At 34.0% G+C, this 14,819-nt stretch overlaps 1 protein-coding gene across 1 annotated transcript; it reads right to left on the bottom strand.

Annotated features, from left to right (window-relative positions):
• Positions 1-2,505: 2,505 nt before the first annotated feature.
• On the bottom strand, positions 2,506-10,724 carry LOC110871738 (TIMELESS-interacting protein). Its single transcript, XM_022120463.2, has 5 exons — positions 10,287-10,724; positions 7,024-7,146; positions 4,198-4,297; positions 3,455-3,549; positions 2,506-2,848 (listed from the first exon to the last, which is right to left on the bottom strand). Exons 1-5 carry the CDS (start codon positions 10,623-10,625, stop codon positions 2,651-2,653), a joined length of 855 nt encoding a protein of 284 aa, XP_021976155.1. The 5' UTR covers positions 10,626-10,724; the 3' UTR covers positions 2,506-2,650.
• Between the last annotated feature and the right edge of the window lie 4,095 nt (positions 10,725-14,819).

Here is a 14,819-nt window from a genome sequence, read left to right as displayed (position 1 = left end):
CAATGTAATGGTTGGAGTGAAGTCATCAAGGAGGAAATTCGGGTTGAAATTGAGGTACGTGGCTTTGTATCATGAATTTTGCATCTCTAAAGAGGAGTGATCACCGATTGTTTTTTTAGGAGGTGTGGATCATTGAAGATAAGGGATATTAAATAGTAACTGAACTGGATTTGTCTATATTGTTGTTAGGATCACAATAGGATTCTAATAATATGTATCAAATTGTTAAGAAAACTAATGTTTTATTTAACATTTTGATTTTCAGGTTTTGGTTTCGGTTTGATGTGGAATGAATGGAAAATTTAGTTTTTATGGAAGAATTGATGAATATATTCGAGATTTCCAATATAAACACTTAGTTTCACACCCACTTAATACCAAAAACTAACCCATATCCACGTCAGGGACTATTCGAGAACGAAAGTGCCAAAGTTGGGGACTATATATGTAATTTTAGAAGTGTAAGGACTATATGTGAAAACGGAGAAACCCACAAAGACTATCTGGGCACTTTACTCTATTTTATTATTAAAATAACAAAAATGGTAAACATCACTTTATATATTAAAAAAAACTAAATCATAAGGTAGCATGAATTTTTGTATTTTAATCACTTGTATATTACCATCCATAACTTAGTTTTTGGTAAAAATTATATTAAAACGTAGATAAAAATAAACACATCGCAATAACATACTAAGAATTTTATAAAAACACCATACTTTGAAAGTTGTGATAGAAAAACAAAATAAGCTTAAAAGCAAGATAGGGGTTAGGTCTAATTGGTAAAGTCATTGAAATTAACGGTCGACCGGTCGTGTTGTTGCTCTCCTTGAAGTTAACGATTCAAGCTCGACAAAGATGCATTTGATGTAATTTAAGCTATTAAAAAAAAGCTTAAAAGCAATTATAATAATAAAAAAATTAAAACATATATATTTCTAGTATTTATTACACCACGCATTTTAGTATACGAGATTAATTTTAAAGACACTCATTTAATATGTTTTCTCATTCACACAAACGAAAACTAGAGCACCATCACAACCACGACCTACTATGAACCTCCTCAAGTGTTCATGATCAATACCACCGTCAACAACCAACCAAAAACTCCCTAAAATCAAAAATAAAGTACTCCACACCACAACCACCAACCACTGTGAAGTGTGAACCTTCAAGTGCTCTCCATCACTACCATTGTCAACCACCACCGCCCACCAAGATCAGATCATGGTTTATATTTTATAGGGTAAAGTTCTTGTACAAATAATCTTAACATACTAAACATACAAATTGAAGGAAAACTCAAAAAGACAAGGTGGCATTTTTGTAATTATCAATAACTATCAAAGTTACTCTACAAATATACCTAAAAAAAACCTAACCACTCCCCCCACCCCCCACCTAAGCTAAAATGCTAAAAACTAAACCCCCCAAAAAACCTAAAAAAATAAAAAAAAAAACACACAAATTATTTTATTTTATTTTTTTAACATTTTTTATTAAAAAATCGCTACTTTTAGTAGCAGCCAAAAAAAAAAATTTTTTTATTTTTTTTTTTTTTGACTAACGAAATGTAACGATTTTTTAATAAAAAATGTTAAAAAAAAAAATTGTGTTTTTTTAGGTATTTTTTGTTGTAACTTTGATAGTTGGTGGTAATTACAAAAATGGCACCTTGTCTTTTTGGGTTTTCCTTCAATTTGTATGTTTAGTATGTTAAGATTATTTGTATTTGGTCTTTTGCCATATTTTATAGAGTTAAGTTCTTGTGAAAATAAAATTATCGTACGAAACGTACGAAGTGAAAGAAAGTCAAAAAAGTGGCGGTGGCATTTTGGTAATTATCAGCAACTTCAAAATTACTCTAGTAGAGTAATTTTGAACTTCTGTAGGGTAATTTTGTAAAAGCTCAAGTAGAGTAATTTTGGTCGTGTAGGGTAATTATCAAAATTGTAGGGTAATTATCAAAATTACACTAACCCCCCCCCCCCACCCCCCAAAAACCTAAAAAAACCTAACCCCCCCCCCCACCCCCAAAAACCTAAAAAAACCTAAACCCCCCCCCCCCCAAACCTAAAAAAACCTAACCCCCCCCCCAACCCAAACTAAAAGCTAAAAACTAAACCATAAAGCTAAACCCCATAACTAAATGCTAACAAAATTACTCTACAAGACATTTCCCAAAATTACCCTACAGAAGTCAAAATTACTCTACTAGAGTAATTTGATAATTACCCTACATTTCTCAAAATTACTCTACAGATGCTCAAAATTACCCTATTGATGCTCAAAATTACCCTACAAATGCTCAAAATTACCCTACTAGAGTAATTTTGAAGTTTTTGATAATTACCAGATTGCCACCGCCACTTTTTGCTTTTCCCCAGTACAGTACTTTTGAAATTGCTGATAATTACCATATTGCCACCGCCACTTTTTGACTTTTCTTTCAATTCGTACAGTTCGTACGTTTATTTTATTTTTATTTGATCTTTTACCATATTTTATAAACCCAAACTTTCACACTTAAATTAGACCCAAAACATGTATTTCTTGTTAAGTGGCCCACATAACAAATTTTAAAAGCCCAATAATTGGAGTGAACAAAAAAAGACAATGGATATAACAGTTACAACAGTGAAAGTCAAGAGGCCTGTGATTCCAAAGCCCGTTTACGAGCAGCAGCTCTCTCCAATGCCCTTAGCCTGTTTGCTTCTATGCGGGCTTTTATTTCTTCTGACATTTCTATACTATTGTTGCCACCTGTGGTCTGACCTGGCACTTCTTTTGGTACACGTGTATCACCATTTGTACCCTCCTTACTCAATGGCCCAGATGGTTCCTATCAACGGTCGAAAATTATTAAATCTTTTTTTATTTTTTTTAAAGAAAAACGGTTAGGCTCTCAACTTTAGAATTGTCTTTACTTCAAATTTGAGTTTATACTATATAAGTGTCATAGACTGATAATTTAATTAATACTAGAATTTCCCCACCGCGCATTGAGGCGGGGAATCTTCGTACAAACTAAACAGTAAAAACAAGTATGTAGCTGCAAAATATTAATGTGTAAAGCAACTAAAAGCGAAATAAAATGTAATAGATAGATTAAAAATATTGACTTCGTACCTATGACGCGATGCAACGACCCAAACAAACAAACAAACAAAAAAAAGGTGGCGGTGACGTGGTGTGGTTCCGTTTTCAAAAAAATTAATATCGTTTATTTAGTTTTTTAACTAGCGAACGGAAGTTATAAGAGAAAAATAAAACTATTGGGTTAAAGGCGTATGTTATTTATAGTGCAAGTTAATTTGAAACTTCAAAAGGTGGAAGAAAACAAAAAAGGCCACCGTAGCGACGACAACAGTAGTTTATGATGTTATTTAATATAACTTAGTATTATTGTAATTAAAATTTAAAAAGTGAGAACTAGAATTATGCTTACTTCATTAGTGGTTTCAAAGATCTCATCAAACAAACTGTGTTGAACATCATCTGAGTCATGATTCGGCAAAGTATCTTCCTGATCCAACCCTTTATCTGCGAAAAATGTATAATCAAGTTATTTAAATAATTTGTCACTCTGAAATAAGTAGCCATTTTAACAGACTAAATGGTAATTACAACAGACAGCTGTAGATAAAAAGAAAATGGAAATGAGTAAAAGACAATCATTTATTATAGATAAAGGAAGAAGAAAACACCATGTGAGAGTCTGAAGAACATCAGTGTTTTAACTTTTAAGTCCCACTGCTTGCTAGTACACAACATGTTATATGTACAGAAAACAAATGGCTTTAATCTTTCGTTTGACCAATTGACCGTCTTGTACTACCATGTTTACATTTATGAGTTTTTCAATAATGCTGCTACGAGAAATCTACTTCTAAAGTTATACTTAAATACTATAGTAACTTCCCAGTGAAGGACAATGACATGGCAATAGAACTTTATGACAATTTAGAGGTATGAATTTCTGCCATAAGTACACTACACGAAATACAGGTTTAGTATAAACGGCTATAGGTTGAGCCAGGGCACCAACAGGTGGGCCCATTTGATTTTATAAATTTATAAAAAAAAATGCTTTTGTGTCATAATTTAAACTTTAAACTGACTGGGGGTATGTATATATATGCCAAAATTTAAAAGATTTAAAAAAACCCTCTAAATAAATTAGGGAAGTACCTTGTTCAGGATTTGAGTTTTCATGCGGCTCTAGTGTTTCATGTAGCTTGGTTGGGTCTCCTCCATTTGCAATTCTTTCTCGCAGATCATTTATGCACATCTGGTTAAGCCAATGGTTAAATATGAACACAAATATAGCCAAACACATAAAAGCAGGATTCTTAATTATGGTGGCAAAATGATGAATCCTGTGAATAGGTACTTTTTAAAAGGACAGATTAAATGTTTTTACATACATTTATTTCCTTTGGCTTTTTAGTTTTATATGCATTCAAATGTGTTCCTCCACAGAAAAATATGAAATGTGCTTTCTTATTCAACCTCAACCAAATTCTCCTTTGTTTACAATTTTAGACATGGATGTATACACAATCCAAAACAATAATTCAGCATTTTAGAAATCTCCAAAATAGACTTTCAATTTTAGAATGCAAGACTTTCAAAATGTACCACATAAAAACTAGCGTTAATAAAGGAGTGAATGATCTTAGAAGCATAAAGAGTTGAAGTTTTACAAAAACAAAAAGAACCTAAAAAATTATTTTTTTGGTTCATCAAGATTTTGCAATAAAGATCTTTTGTCTAGCCCTGTAGGCTGTAGCTATAACCCATCACATGCTTCTTGCGCCTAGTGCCTCATAGATCTTGTAAATAATTTAAAAACAAAGGTAACAACCTAAGTAGCACTGGAACGGGTACGGGGACGATACGGGAACGAGGAACGGCAAAACTCAAAATTTCAAGATACGGGTACGGCAATAAAAAATATAAAAAAATAAAAATATATTGAACAAATTCCAAAAATACTACATCTTCCAAAGGTAATTAATTATCAATAATCAAATCATTTTCAAATTTTCGTTTATCTAGTGAGAGATCGGCAATCGATAGAGAATTAGAGATGATGAGACTTGAGAGTTTAGAGATTAGAGAAGCCGAATATGATAGGTCAATTTATTTAATGGCCGGTTGTGGAATTTGAAAGGGTTAAAACCCTAAAATTAAATGGAAACGGGCTGGATACTTCTACCAGATACGTCCCCGACATTGGAAACGTTTAGGAAACGTCCCCGACGAGTACCCATGGTGTTTCCGTCCCCGACAAGTACCCGATACGGGTACGGTCACATAAATGGAGTCCCCGTGCTACATAGGTAACAACTTTAGTTGGGTGCAGGAAATCCTTGTAAATACTTCGTAAATTATGATTGAAGGTAAATAAGTAGGTATGCTTTTTAAGTAACTTGAACCATTACACTGAGATCTATGATCAAAGAGATGATGTGTGTAGAATTAGAATAAGAACAAGTTTACTGATTTAAATATGTAGCTATAGAATGTATAAACAAAGTCTAAAGGAAAGTTTCATAAAGCAGTTGTTAGGATATAAATGTTCAAAAGATTTCACTTTGAACCACCAAAAAACAAAAGCAAAACAACGTCGGAGCCAAATGTGATTGATGGCATATATGATATATGCTTACAAGCAGTATAAATGAATTAAAAAGGAAAAAAAATATCAAAAAAAGTAAAATGGTGGATAACAAGTGATTGATTTAAAAACATAAAAACTACTAGATGTCTATTAAAATAATATTACATGCAAAGAAGAAATGGGTATTTTAAAAAACATGACCTTGGTCTCACTGAGACCAAATACAAGACTACCTGTAAAATAAAAGTGTGTGGTGCCCAATTTTTTGAAATGTTTGGCCATGTGTTTTGCAAAATACTTAGCTTAAAGTGAAAACAAGGTTAAAACATTCTTGTAAAACTTGAGTTTTATGGAAATAAATTACCAAGTACAAGTAGGATAACTATAGCTCCTTAAGCTATTCTAGGGCATATGTGGACATAACTGGTGAGAAGAAACTATAGATTCCACAGAAGATCATTTCCTAGAGACTACATCTAGGTTGGTATGAACCTTCAGGCTTCAATTAACCTTGACCAGAACTTGAAAATTCTTACAGATCCAAAATTAAATAAAATTTGGTAAAATCGTCTTCTTCTGGTGAACTATGGGTTCTTAATTTTGGTAAAAAAAATGTTGTACCACATTAGTAGGTGCTCCCAAGTCTCACCAAATTGAAAAAATTAACTGTTCTTTAACACATTTATTTCTTTAGAATTTTATATGTAGTTGTGTACTCAAAACGGATTTTTCTCCTAAGAGAAACAATGTCTTTTCTTATTCTAACTCGACAAAGTTGATCTATGTTGACAATTTTATGCATGGAGATGTATACAGATTCTATCATCTAGAACAACGAACTTGCACTTCATAGATACCCAAAATCGTCAATATTTTTGAAGTCGCTGCAATCATCAATTCTCTATATCTTTAATCTGAATATTTTCTATAGCAGTGAAAGATCTTAGAAAGCATTCTTCCACATTACGTGTTACCACATATTTGCATGACTTTGCAAAGATTAAAATATGCACAAAAAGAGACAATGAAAAGCCAACTATACTTCAGATATTAAAGTTACTGAAACAACATGAAAATTGGTTTAATTTAAAACTACCAAGACGATAAAACTAACATAGAGAATCATTGATTTACAAGTTTTGACAATTATATTAGCATCATCAAGCAAGTAACATACATTAGCAGTGAAAACTACCAACATTCAATTGACATCATTTAACATTAGCAACACATTGTCTACCAACATTTAATCTACATTTACCAACCTTCACAACAATTTAACTCATAATATTCAACTACTCTTAAAAGGTAAAACGAACTATGCATTTAAATTCAACAGATCAAATGTTATGTTTCATTACTGCAACAGATAATAGAAAATAAAGTCTTACCTTAACACGTTTTGAGCTGCCAACTTGTTCCACCTTATGAACAAAGTGGTCAAATGAGTAGTAAGGAATAAGATGTGAGTGCCATTCTGCGTACAAGCTTAGAAGATTCCCCAAATCATTTGTCTGCAAATATTTTGATGCAATTGAATTATATGTTTCTAGTAACTTGATATAAAAATTTTAGTATATTTAACTGAAGAATTAATATAGAACACAAGCTCCAGCATCTTCCATCTTAATTGCTAGTTTACACCTTTCTTAAATGCTATAATAATCCAAACAAAAGAAATGAAGTTAACTCGTTACCAAATACCAAGGTTTTGAGCTTTCGAAACTATGCATTACAAAATGGACACTAAAACTAAGACAAATTTTTGAGATGAAGTGGCTAGTTACTACTATTGTTCACTGTATGTCGGATCTGAAACTAGTGTTCGTGCACCTGTCGGATATACTGATTTCTTTCCGGTCGAGATAGGACTCCACCAAGGGTCTGCCCTGAGTCCATTTCTATTTGCGGGAGTGTTGGATGAGTTGTCTAGGTCGATTCAAGAGTCAATTCCGTGGTGTATGCTTTTCGCATTGTGTTAGTGGCGGATACTAAACAGAACCTGAATGCAAGGTTAGAGGAGTGGCGAGTAGCTTTAGAGGGCAAAGGTTTAACAATTAGTCGTTCTAAGGCTGAGTGCCTTTATTCTAACTTCAGTGGTACAAGCAACGATGATGACACCCAAATCACTATTGATGGTTAAGGGGTTCGGCAGGTTACTAAGTTTAAGTATTTAGGATCGTTTGTACAAAGGGATGGGGAGATAGATAGTGATGTAACTCATCGCATCCAGGCTGGTTGGTGTAGGTGGAGAGCAGCCTCTGGGGTTTTGTGCGACAAACGGTTTCCTAATAAGTTAAAGGGAAAATTTATAGGGTTGCGATTAGACCTGCGATGTTGTATGGGACAGAGTGTTGGTCCATCAAAGAGACACAAGGGCGTAAGATGGAGGTAGCAGAAATGAGGATGCTAAGGTGGATGTGTGGGCACACAAGATTAGACCGGATAAGAAATAAGGTTTTTAAAGAAAGGTTAGGAGTAGCTACTTTATCGGATAAGATAAAGAAGAGGAGATTGAGATGGTTTGGGCATGTAAAGAGGAGGCAGTCGACAATGCCGGTTAGAGCAGTGGAAGGCTTAACTGTGGAAGGGAGGAGGAGTCAAGGTAGGCCTAAGATGACTTGGGATGAGCGAATTAGGCAGGATTTGCTAGAGTTACACCTCTCCAATGACATGGTCCAGGATAGGGGTTTATGGAGGCCTAGGATTAAGGTTGAGGACTTTTAGAGAAGAGGATCTTTACGTCTGAGGATTGGGGTAGAGACGTAGATTTCTGTAAAAGTATAGGTGGAACTTTGTAGTTTGTGTTTTTCATATGTGATTATATATGGTCTTGTGAGTCTATAAATCTGTTATATTTCTCTATGTTGCCTCCCCATTGATTCTTTTGTTACGTAGTAGGGTTTTTTTTTTTTTTTTTTTTTTTTTTGGGGGGGGGGGGGTGTTCGTTGGTCTTGTGTTTTTCTTTGGAGCTGGGGGTCTCTCTGGAAGCAGTCTCTTTATCCCTATGGATAGAGGTAAGGTGTGCCTACATCTCACCCTCCCCAGACCCTACCAATAGCTTTGCTATTTGTGGGATTTACTGGGTACGGTTGTTGTTGTTCACTGAATTAGCAACTGATGTTACGCACAAAACCAAAACAAACTATCATCACTACATCCTATGATTCAAGCATAATCATTATTTTTCAACATGATGGATCCATAAAATTTTGCAATGGGTCATCGCTAACAAATAAATCCTCCTAACTAACACTTGGAAAACATATATGAAAGTGAAAACGAATGGGCCCTTTTCTCTGTGTAAGGATTATTGCCCAGTGGCAATTAGAAAAAAAATAAAATCAGATGGCCAATTAAAAGAATCTAGCATTTCTTGTTGTTAAAGCAAACTCTATTAGTACATGTTGGTTATTGAACCTGTATCAAAGTAAAATATAATTAAATCCATGTTGTGTCAATTGTCATAAATATGGCATGCCGCCTTTTACAGTTGTCACTGAATGGAATCAGCAAAATGTGGCTCGTTGTAAATAATTAGTAGGGGTCACTAAATACCCAACTAAAAACCTACATGTTCACCTAGACATGAAACAACACAAACCGCATGACCTGAGTAAAATATTCTCTCATGAGGATATTGCCCTAGTGCAAATTGACATAGAAAGCAAGAGAAAACCATACACACACAACAGTGCACAAATAAGAGCTTAATGTCATACAATAGTTGCATAAGGTACCACTTGTCAGCAAAGAAATATTGATGCGTAGCATTATGTGATAAAATAACTTACAGGAGTAGAGAGAAGAGCTATATTCATAACCAGAGGTAAGCTCGGGCTCGGCTCGATTATAACCGAGCCAGCTCGACTCGGATTTGAAACCGAGCTGAAAATCTAAGCTCGAGCTCGGCTTGATTAGGCTCAAATTTAAAAAAATAATAAATATCTTTCAAAGCTCAAAAGTCTAAAATGTTATCCAATAGTTTAAAAGAACATATCAAAAACAAGTTCAACAAGCCAAAATCAAGTTCAACCAAATACAAAAAAAAAAAATCAAACTTCAACAAAATATAATATACGTTCATTAGTTTCATGATCAACCCCCAAATATGTCATAGATATCCAACTACACACCTAAATACTCGCAAATAATAAACAATTTTATAAGATATTATATGTATATTATAAAAAGTATATATATTAGAGATAAAACAAACTAAGCCAAGCTTGGCTCACTTTCTAACCGAGCCAAGCCGGATTGGCTCGGTTTCAAACTGAGCCATATCGAGAGAGCTTTTTCATAGCTAAATCCGAGCGAGATCCAAGGCACAAGCTGATATTTCACTAAGAATTAGCACATTATGTTGGGTTCATGTCATAAAACGATATAGTTATATATGTTATGACCTAAGTCATCAATCATCATCATCACCAACACTTCGTATAAACTAGAGTCCTGATAAAACTACAACGGACATCTTCTACTTGCATGTTCATAGTTCATACACATGAAAACCAGATCTAAATTTCATCCACAAAACATAATACAACAAGAATCACATACTAAAACATCATGTACACTATTAATTGTTAACTAGTGTACTTTTTCAGATCTGAATTTCATCTCAAACTATAACACAAAATCATCATACCTCGTGGCCACGGCCACGGTACTTGAGAGCTTTAGGAAAATGCCGAAGAACGAATCCAATTCCGTCATCAGATAACAGCAATTCTGGAGTGAGCTTCGGTCTGGTTTTCGGAGCCTTTTTCGGCTTTTCAGCCGCCGGTTTTTGAGCCGCAAACGAGGCTCCACCTGCCGCACCGCTTGCCTTGAAAGGATGCGATGATGCTGCCGGTTTGTAACTAGAACGGTCACTGTTAGAGTTAGGGTTAGGGTTAGGGTTTGACGGACAGTCACGGGACCAGTGTCCGGGACGGCCGCACTTGTAGCAACCGGTGGGCGCCGCACCGCCACCGCTGGTATCCATTTCTCCGATCAAAAGTTTAGGGTTTTGATTTTTGAATCTGTAATATGTTGATTAAAGTTTGGGGGTTAAGGTAGTGTGATTTGGTGATATTGGCGGGAATGTCAAGGGATGAAAGGACGTTGGCGGGATGTTGAGAAGTTGCATTATGGTCCTTTAAGTTATGGTTGTTGCTCTATTTACCTCTAAACTATGTGATAACTGTCATTTTTTTAGAGAGTATTTTTTTTTGGCAAGGTTGGATGATGTATCCTGGATAGGATGGGTAATACTTGAAATCTGAAGGGTATTGGGCCGGGTATGAGTATAGAAAAAAAATATTTTATGGGTATAGGAGGGGTATGGATTAGATGATACCCGACCCGATTACCCAAAACTATATACCCGAAATTTTTTAAGCATTCATATTTGTTAGTAATGTTTCATTCTTATAGCTTTATTATTTAAAAAATAAACTTTTATTTGAAATGTTTATTTTGATGACATTATTCATATTGATATACTATGAAATGCAAAATTATTTTTTGAGATTAATATACATTTTTAAATATATCAAACATTATTATGGTGATGATGATATGTGTGTTATTTATCATAATTAATATATTATATAGATTTTTAAAATATAAAATTATAAAGGAAAGTAAAAAATTTATACACATGAAAATCCTAACGGGTATACCCGATACCCGACGGGTAATAAGTCGGGTATAGGACAACATTTTACAACCAGGTATGGGTATAGGATTAGCCACACCCGATCCACTGTCATCCCTATATGGATCTCGTTGAATCAATAACTTCAGATGCATATGTGTTAATTTTTTATGATGGAAAAGACTATCATATTTCTAGAATACATGTTAATCTCAATGTAAAACATGAATACAAGGTCAGCTCTAGGGTCATTCAAGTGAAGCAAGTGATTTGTGCCGGTGTGCTTCCAAAATTTTAAGTCCTCTGTTTATTTTCTATAGATTATATGTAAATTTAATATAGATATTAATATGTAAATATGATTATCTGGATAATTAGAGTTGTCGCAGATTTGTAGTCTAGTCGTAAAAAAAATTAGAAAAGAAAAAAAAAACGTATCTACTCTCGTTCCAATTTAAACAGCTAATATTTTTGTCATGCTTTTTATAATCTAAAAATTGGACAGGACCCAAGGCCCAAAAGTCCAATGTTTTAGCTTATAATGTGTTGGTGTTAAAAAATCAGTTTTATCATATACTTAGGTTAACATGATCAAAAGCAACTATTTTTATTTTATTTTTCTACCTATACAACCAAAACATAATAGTTAATATCAAATAAGAAAAAACAATTAAAATACTTTGCTAACATGATCAAAATCAACTATTTTATGATTTTTGTTACTTATGAAGCAAAAGCTTTTGGAATAACATATTTCATCTACTTAGTTGACATTTTAAGGGATGGTTCTGTAAGATTAAATATATTATGTATTAATATTTAATCTATAGCTATCATAATCATTTACATAATATAGATCAAAATATTTAATAACCTATTAAGATAATTAGTTGGTAATTGTTGATGGACCATATTACCCTTATTAACTAATTAGGTTTCCTCCTGGGTGCTTATAAAAGGAGAATTATGTGGAGGTTAAGGGGTTACTCAGTTACACAATTACACACACCCCATTAGCCATAACATCATAATTTCGACCTCCTCTCCTAGCTGATATCCCTTTTCGGTTTTCTAAGTCCCTTTTCGGTTTTCTAAGTCCCCATCATTAGTCAGCACCCTAAGGAGGAACCAGATCACGATGACAAGCATGTCGAACTCCAATACTGGATTCTCCAACGCACTGTCTACTATAACAGGTATGTTTTAATGTTTTCCTTCATGTATAAACAGAACTGAACCAACATGTGGTATCAGAGCATATGTTGATTAGTCAGTTCTGTTTTCGTATCCATAATTCTGGGATTGAAACTTGGAAAACGGATTTTTTTTGTAACTTTAAAACTATAACAGCCCGTTTCGAGTCATGAAGATCGACTCGAGATCTCTGTTTTCGGGAAAAAGATTAATTATATGTTCACTCAAATTCAACTGGGTTATGTTTTAGCCGAAATCTGTTTAGAAAAAACTATTAATATTCAGGTTTCGGGTTCCAGAATTTATGTTTTATGTTTTTAAGGTTCATCATGTTCTTGGGAAAATTCGATAATTCTGTTATGTTTTGGAATGTTTTAGGATTAATGAGTGTTTTTCCATGTTTGATCCAATTTTATCTTTTAACTTTATTCGAAAACTGTTATTAGATAAACAGTTACAATTTTTTCGAAATATGTTGATAAAATTAGATCATCTTAAAACAGGAAATAATATCTCATAATCCCTTAGATTTCGAATTTTCAGTTATGTTATCACAATAAACAGCTGTTAACAGGAAGCTTCGAGATCATCAGATTACGACTCGAGACCATCAGTCTCGACTCGAGACCATAAGGTCTCGACTCGAAATCATCAGGTCCTTAAACCTTCACAACTCGAGACCAACAGATCTCGACTCGAGACCATAAGATCTCGACTCGAGACCATAAGGTCTCGACTCGAAATCATAAGGGCTCAAAGGTCTACAACTCGAGACAAAGGTCTCGACTCGAGACCATAACGTCATAACTCGAGACCATAAGGTTGCGACTCGAGATCATAACGTCATAACTCGAGACCATAAGGTTGCGACTCAAGACCGTGGTTGCGACTCGAGACCTCATCATGACTCGAGATCTCATAAGATATAGTAGTCGAGACCATGGTTCCGACTCGTGACAACAAGGTTGCGACTCGAGACCTCATAACTGACTCGAGATCTCATAACTCAGTCGAGACCTGACTCGAAACCTCATTATTTTTGGTTGATTAAATGTGAACTAAAAAAATTTGGTTTTGTAATCACTTAGTTAATTAATAAGGATCAAATAATGTTTTTTTCAAAACCAAAATGGCTTTAGCTTGAATGAGCTTCTGATGTATCAATTATGGCCAAAGCTGATTTGATGCGTCTACTTACCGTTCAAGTATTACGAAAGCTATGTTGTGGGTGCATCATAAGCATGAATGTCTTAATTTCTGGCCAAAGCTGATTTAATTCATTCATAGATGGCATACTCAACAAGTGCATAACTAAAGTGATTGTCTCAATTTCTGGTCAAAGCTGATTTGTTACAACCATTTTGCACATATGCTTAAATGATTACACTTCTGGCCAAAGCTGTTTTGTCTTCGTTTAAGTAGAATTTTTAGCTAAGTCTATTATTTTGATGTTAGTAATAGACGTATCACAACATCTTCACATAATGATCCTTATATTAATGATCCTTAATTAATTTTATGATCATTTCGTCTGCCTTATTCTTAGTACCCATAATTTTTACTCACTATAATTTTCTTCTATAAATTTATATCTCATCCACTCTAATTCCTAAATCTAATATGTTTTGCTTAAAGTTTCTATAAGAATTAGTTCTTAAATTAAATCCTTGATTATCTCTTAAGACACGATGATCCTATTGCTCTCTTCTGATAAAGCACTACAGAAGAAAGGTAGAGCATGATGAATAGGACAAATCAAACATCATGTCTCTTATGATAATCAAGAACTCTGTAACATAAGTGCTGTCACTAAAAGGTTATTCCGGATTAGGTCTTTCCTAACACTAATCTACAATTGTGGAATAATCACAAGAACTCCTAAGGTGCATGTCTTCATTTAAAATTATAAATTATAAGGTTAAGTGGTATATGTGAATATATTATAATGTACAATACCATGACCCATAAAGTTAAGGGCTTACGCATGGAAATAAGTACATTTTCCAGTACATTACATACTAAGTTTTTTCATTTGTACAATTTGATGCATTATAAATCAGCTATAACACTCAAAAGTACCAAAGTATAACGAGTGTGTTGATAAGTGTAACAACTGTCACTAAAATCCATAATTAGGATGGTAATTAGCTATTAAGGAAACCCTAATTAAAAAACCCAAGTAATTCTGCACTAACCCTAAAATTTCCAGAACAATCAGAATCAGGATCAGGGCCCCTAAAACTCAGGGGGGGGGGGGGGGATAAACCCTAGCCAACGATTATCTTAATAACTATCTGTCAAAATCGAATTTTAAGAAACTGTCGACTCATCCAGCCTACATGCACG

This window comes from Helianthus annuus, chromosome 6 (genome assembly GCF_002127325.2).
Source record: "Helianthus annuus cultivar XRQ/B chromosome 6, HanXRQr2.0-SUNRISE, whole genome shotgun sequence".
Lineage (NCBI taxonomy): Eukaryota > Viridiplantae > Streptophyta > Magnoliopsida > Asterales > Asteraceae > Helianthus > Helianthus annuus.
This window is presented reverse-complemented; position numbering and strand designations above follow the sequence as displayed.

Bases quoted from the DNA above. Each gene is read 5' to 3' on its own strand.
- LOC110871738 (XM_022120463.2), bottom strand. From the start codon at position 10,625: ATGGATACCAGCGGTGGCGGTGCGGCGCCCACCGGTTGCTACAAGTGC. The intron at 7,147-10,286 runs GTATGATGATTT...AAATATTTGCAG, and splicing joins ACCGTGGCCGTGGCCACGAG to ACAAATGATTTGGGGAATCT. The intron at 4,298-7,023 runs GTAAGACTTTAT...TGGCTTAACCAG, and splicing joins GCAGCTCAAAACGTGTTAAG to ATGTGCATAAATGATCTGCG.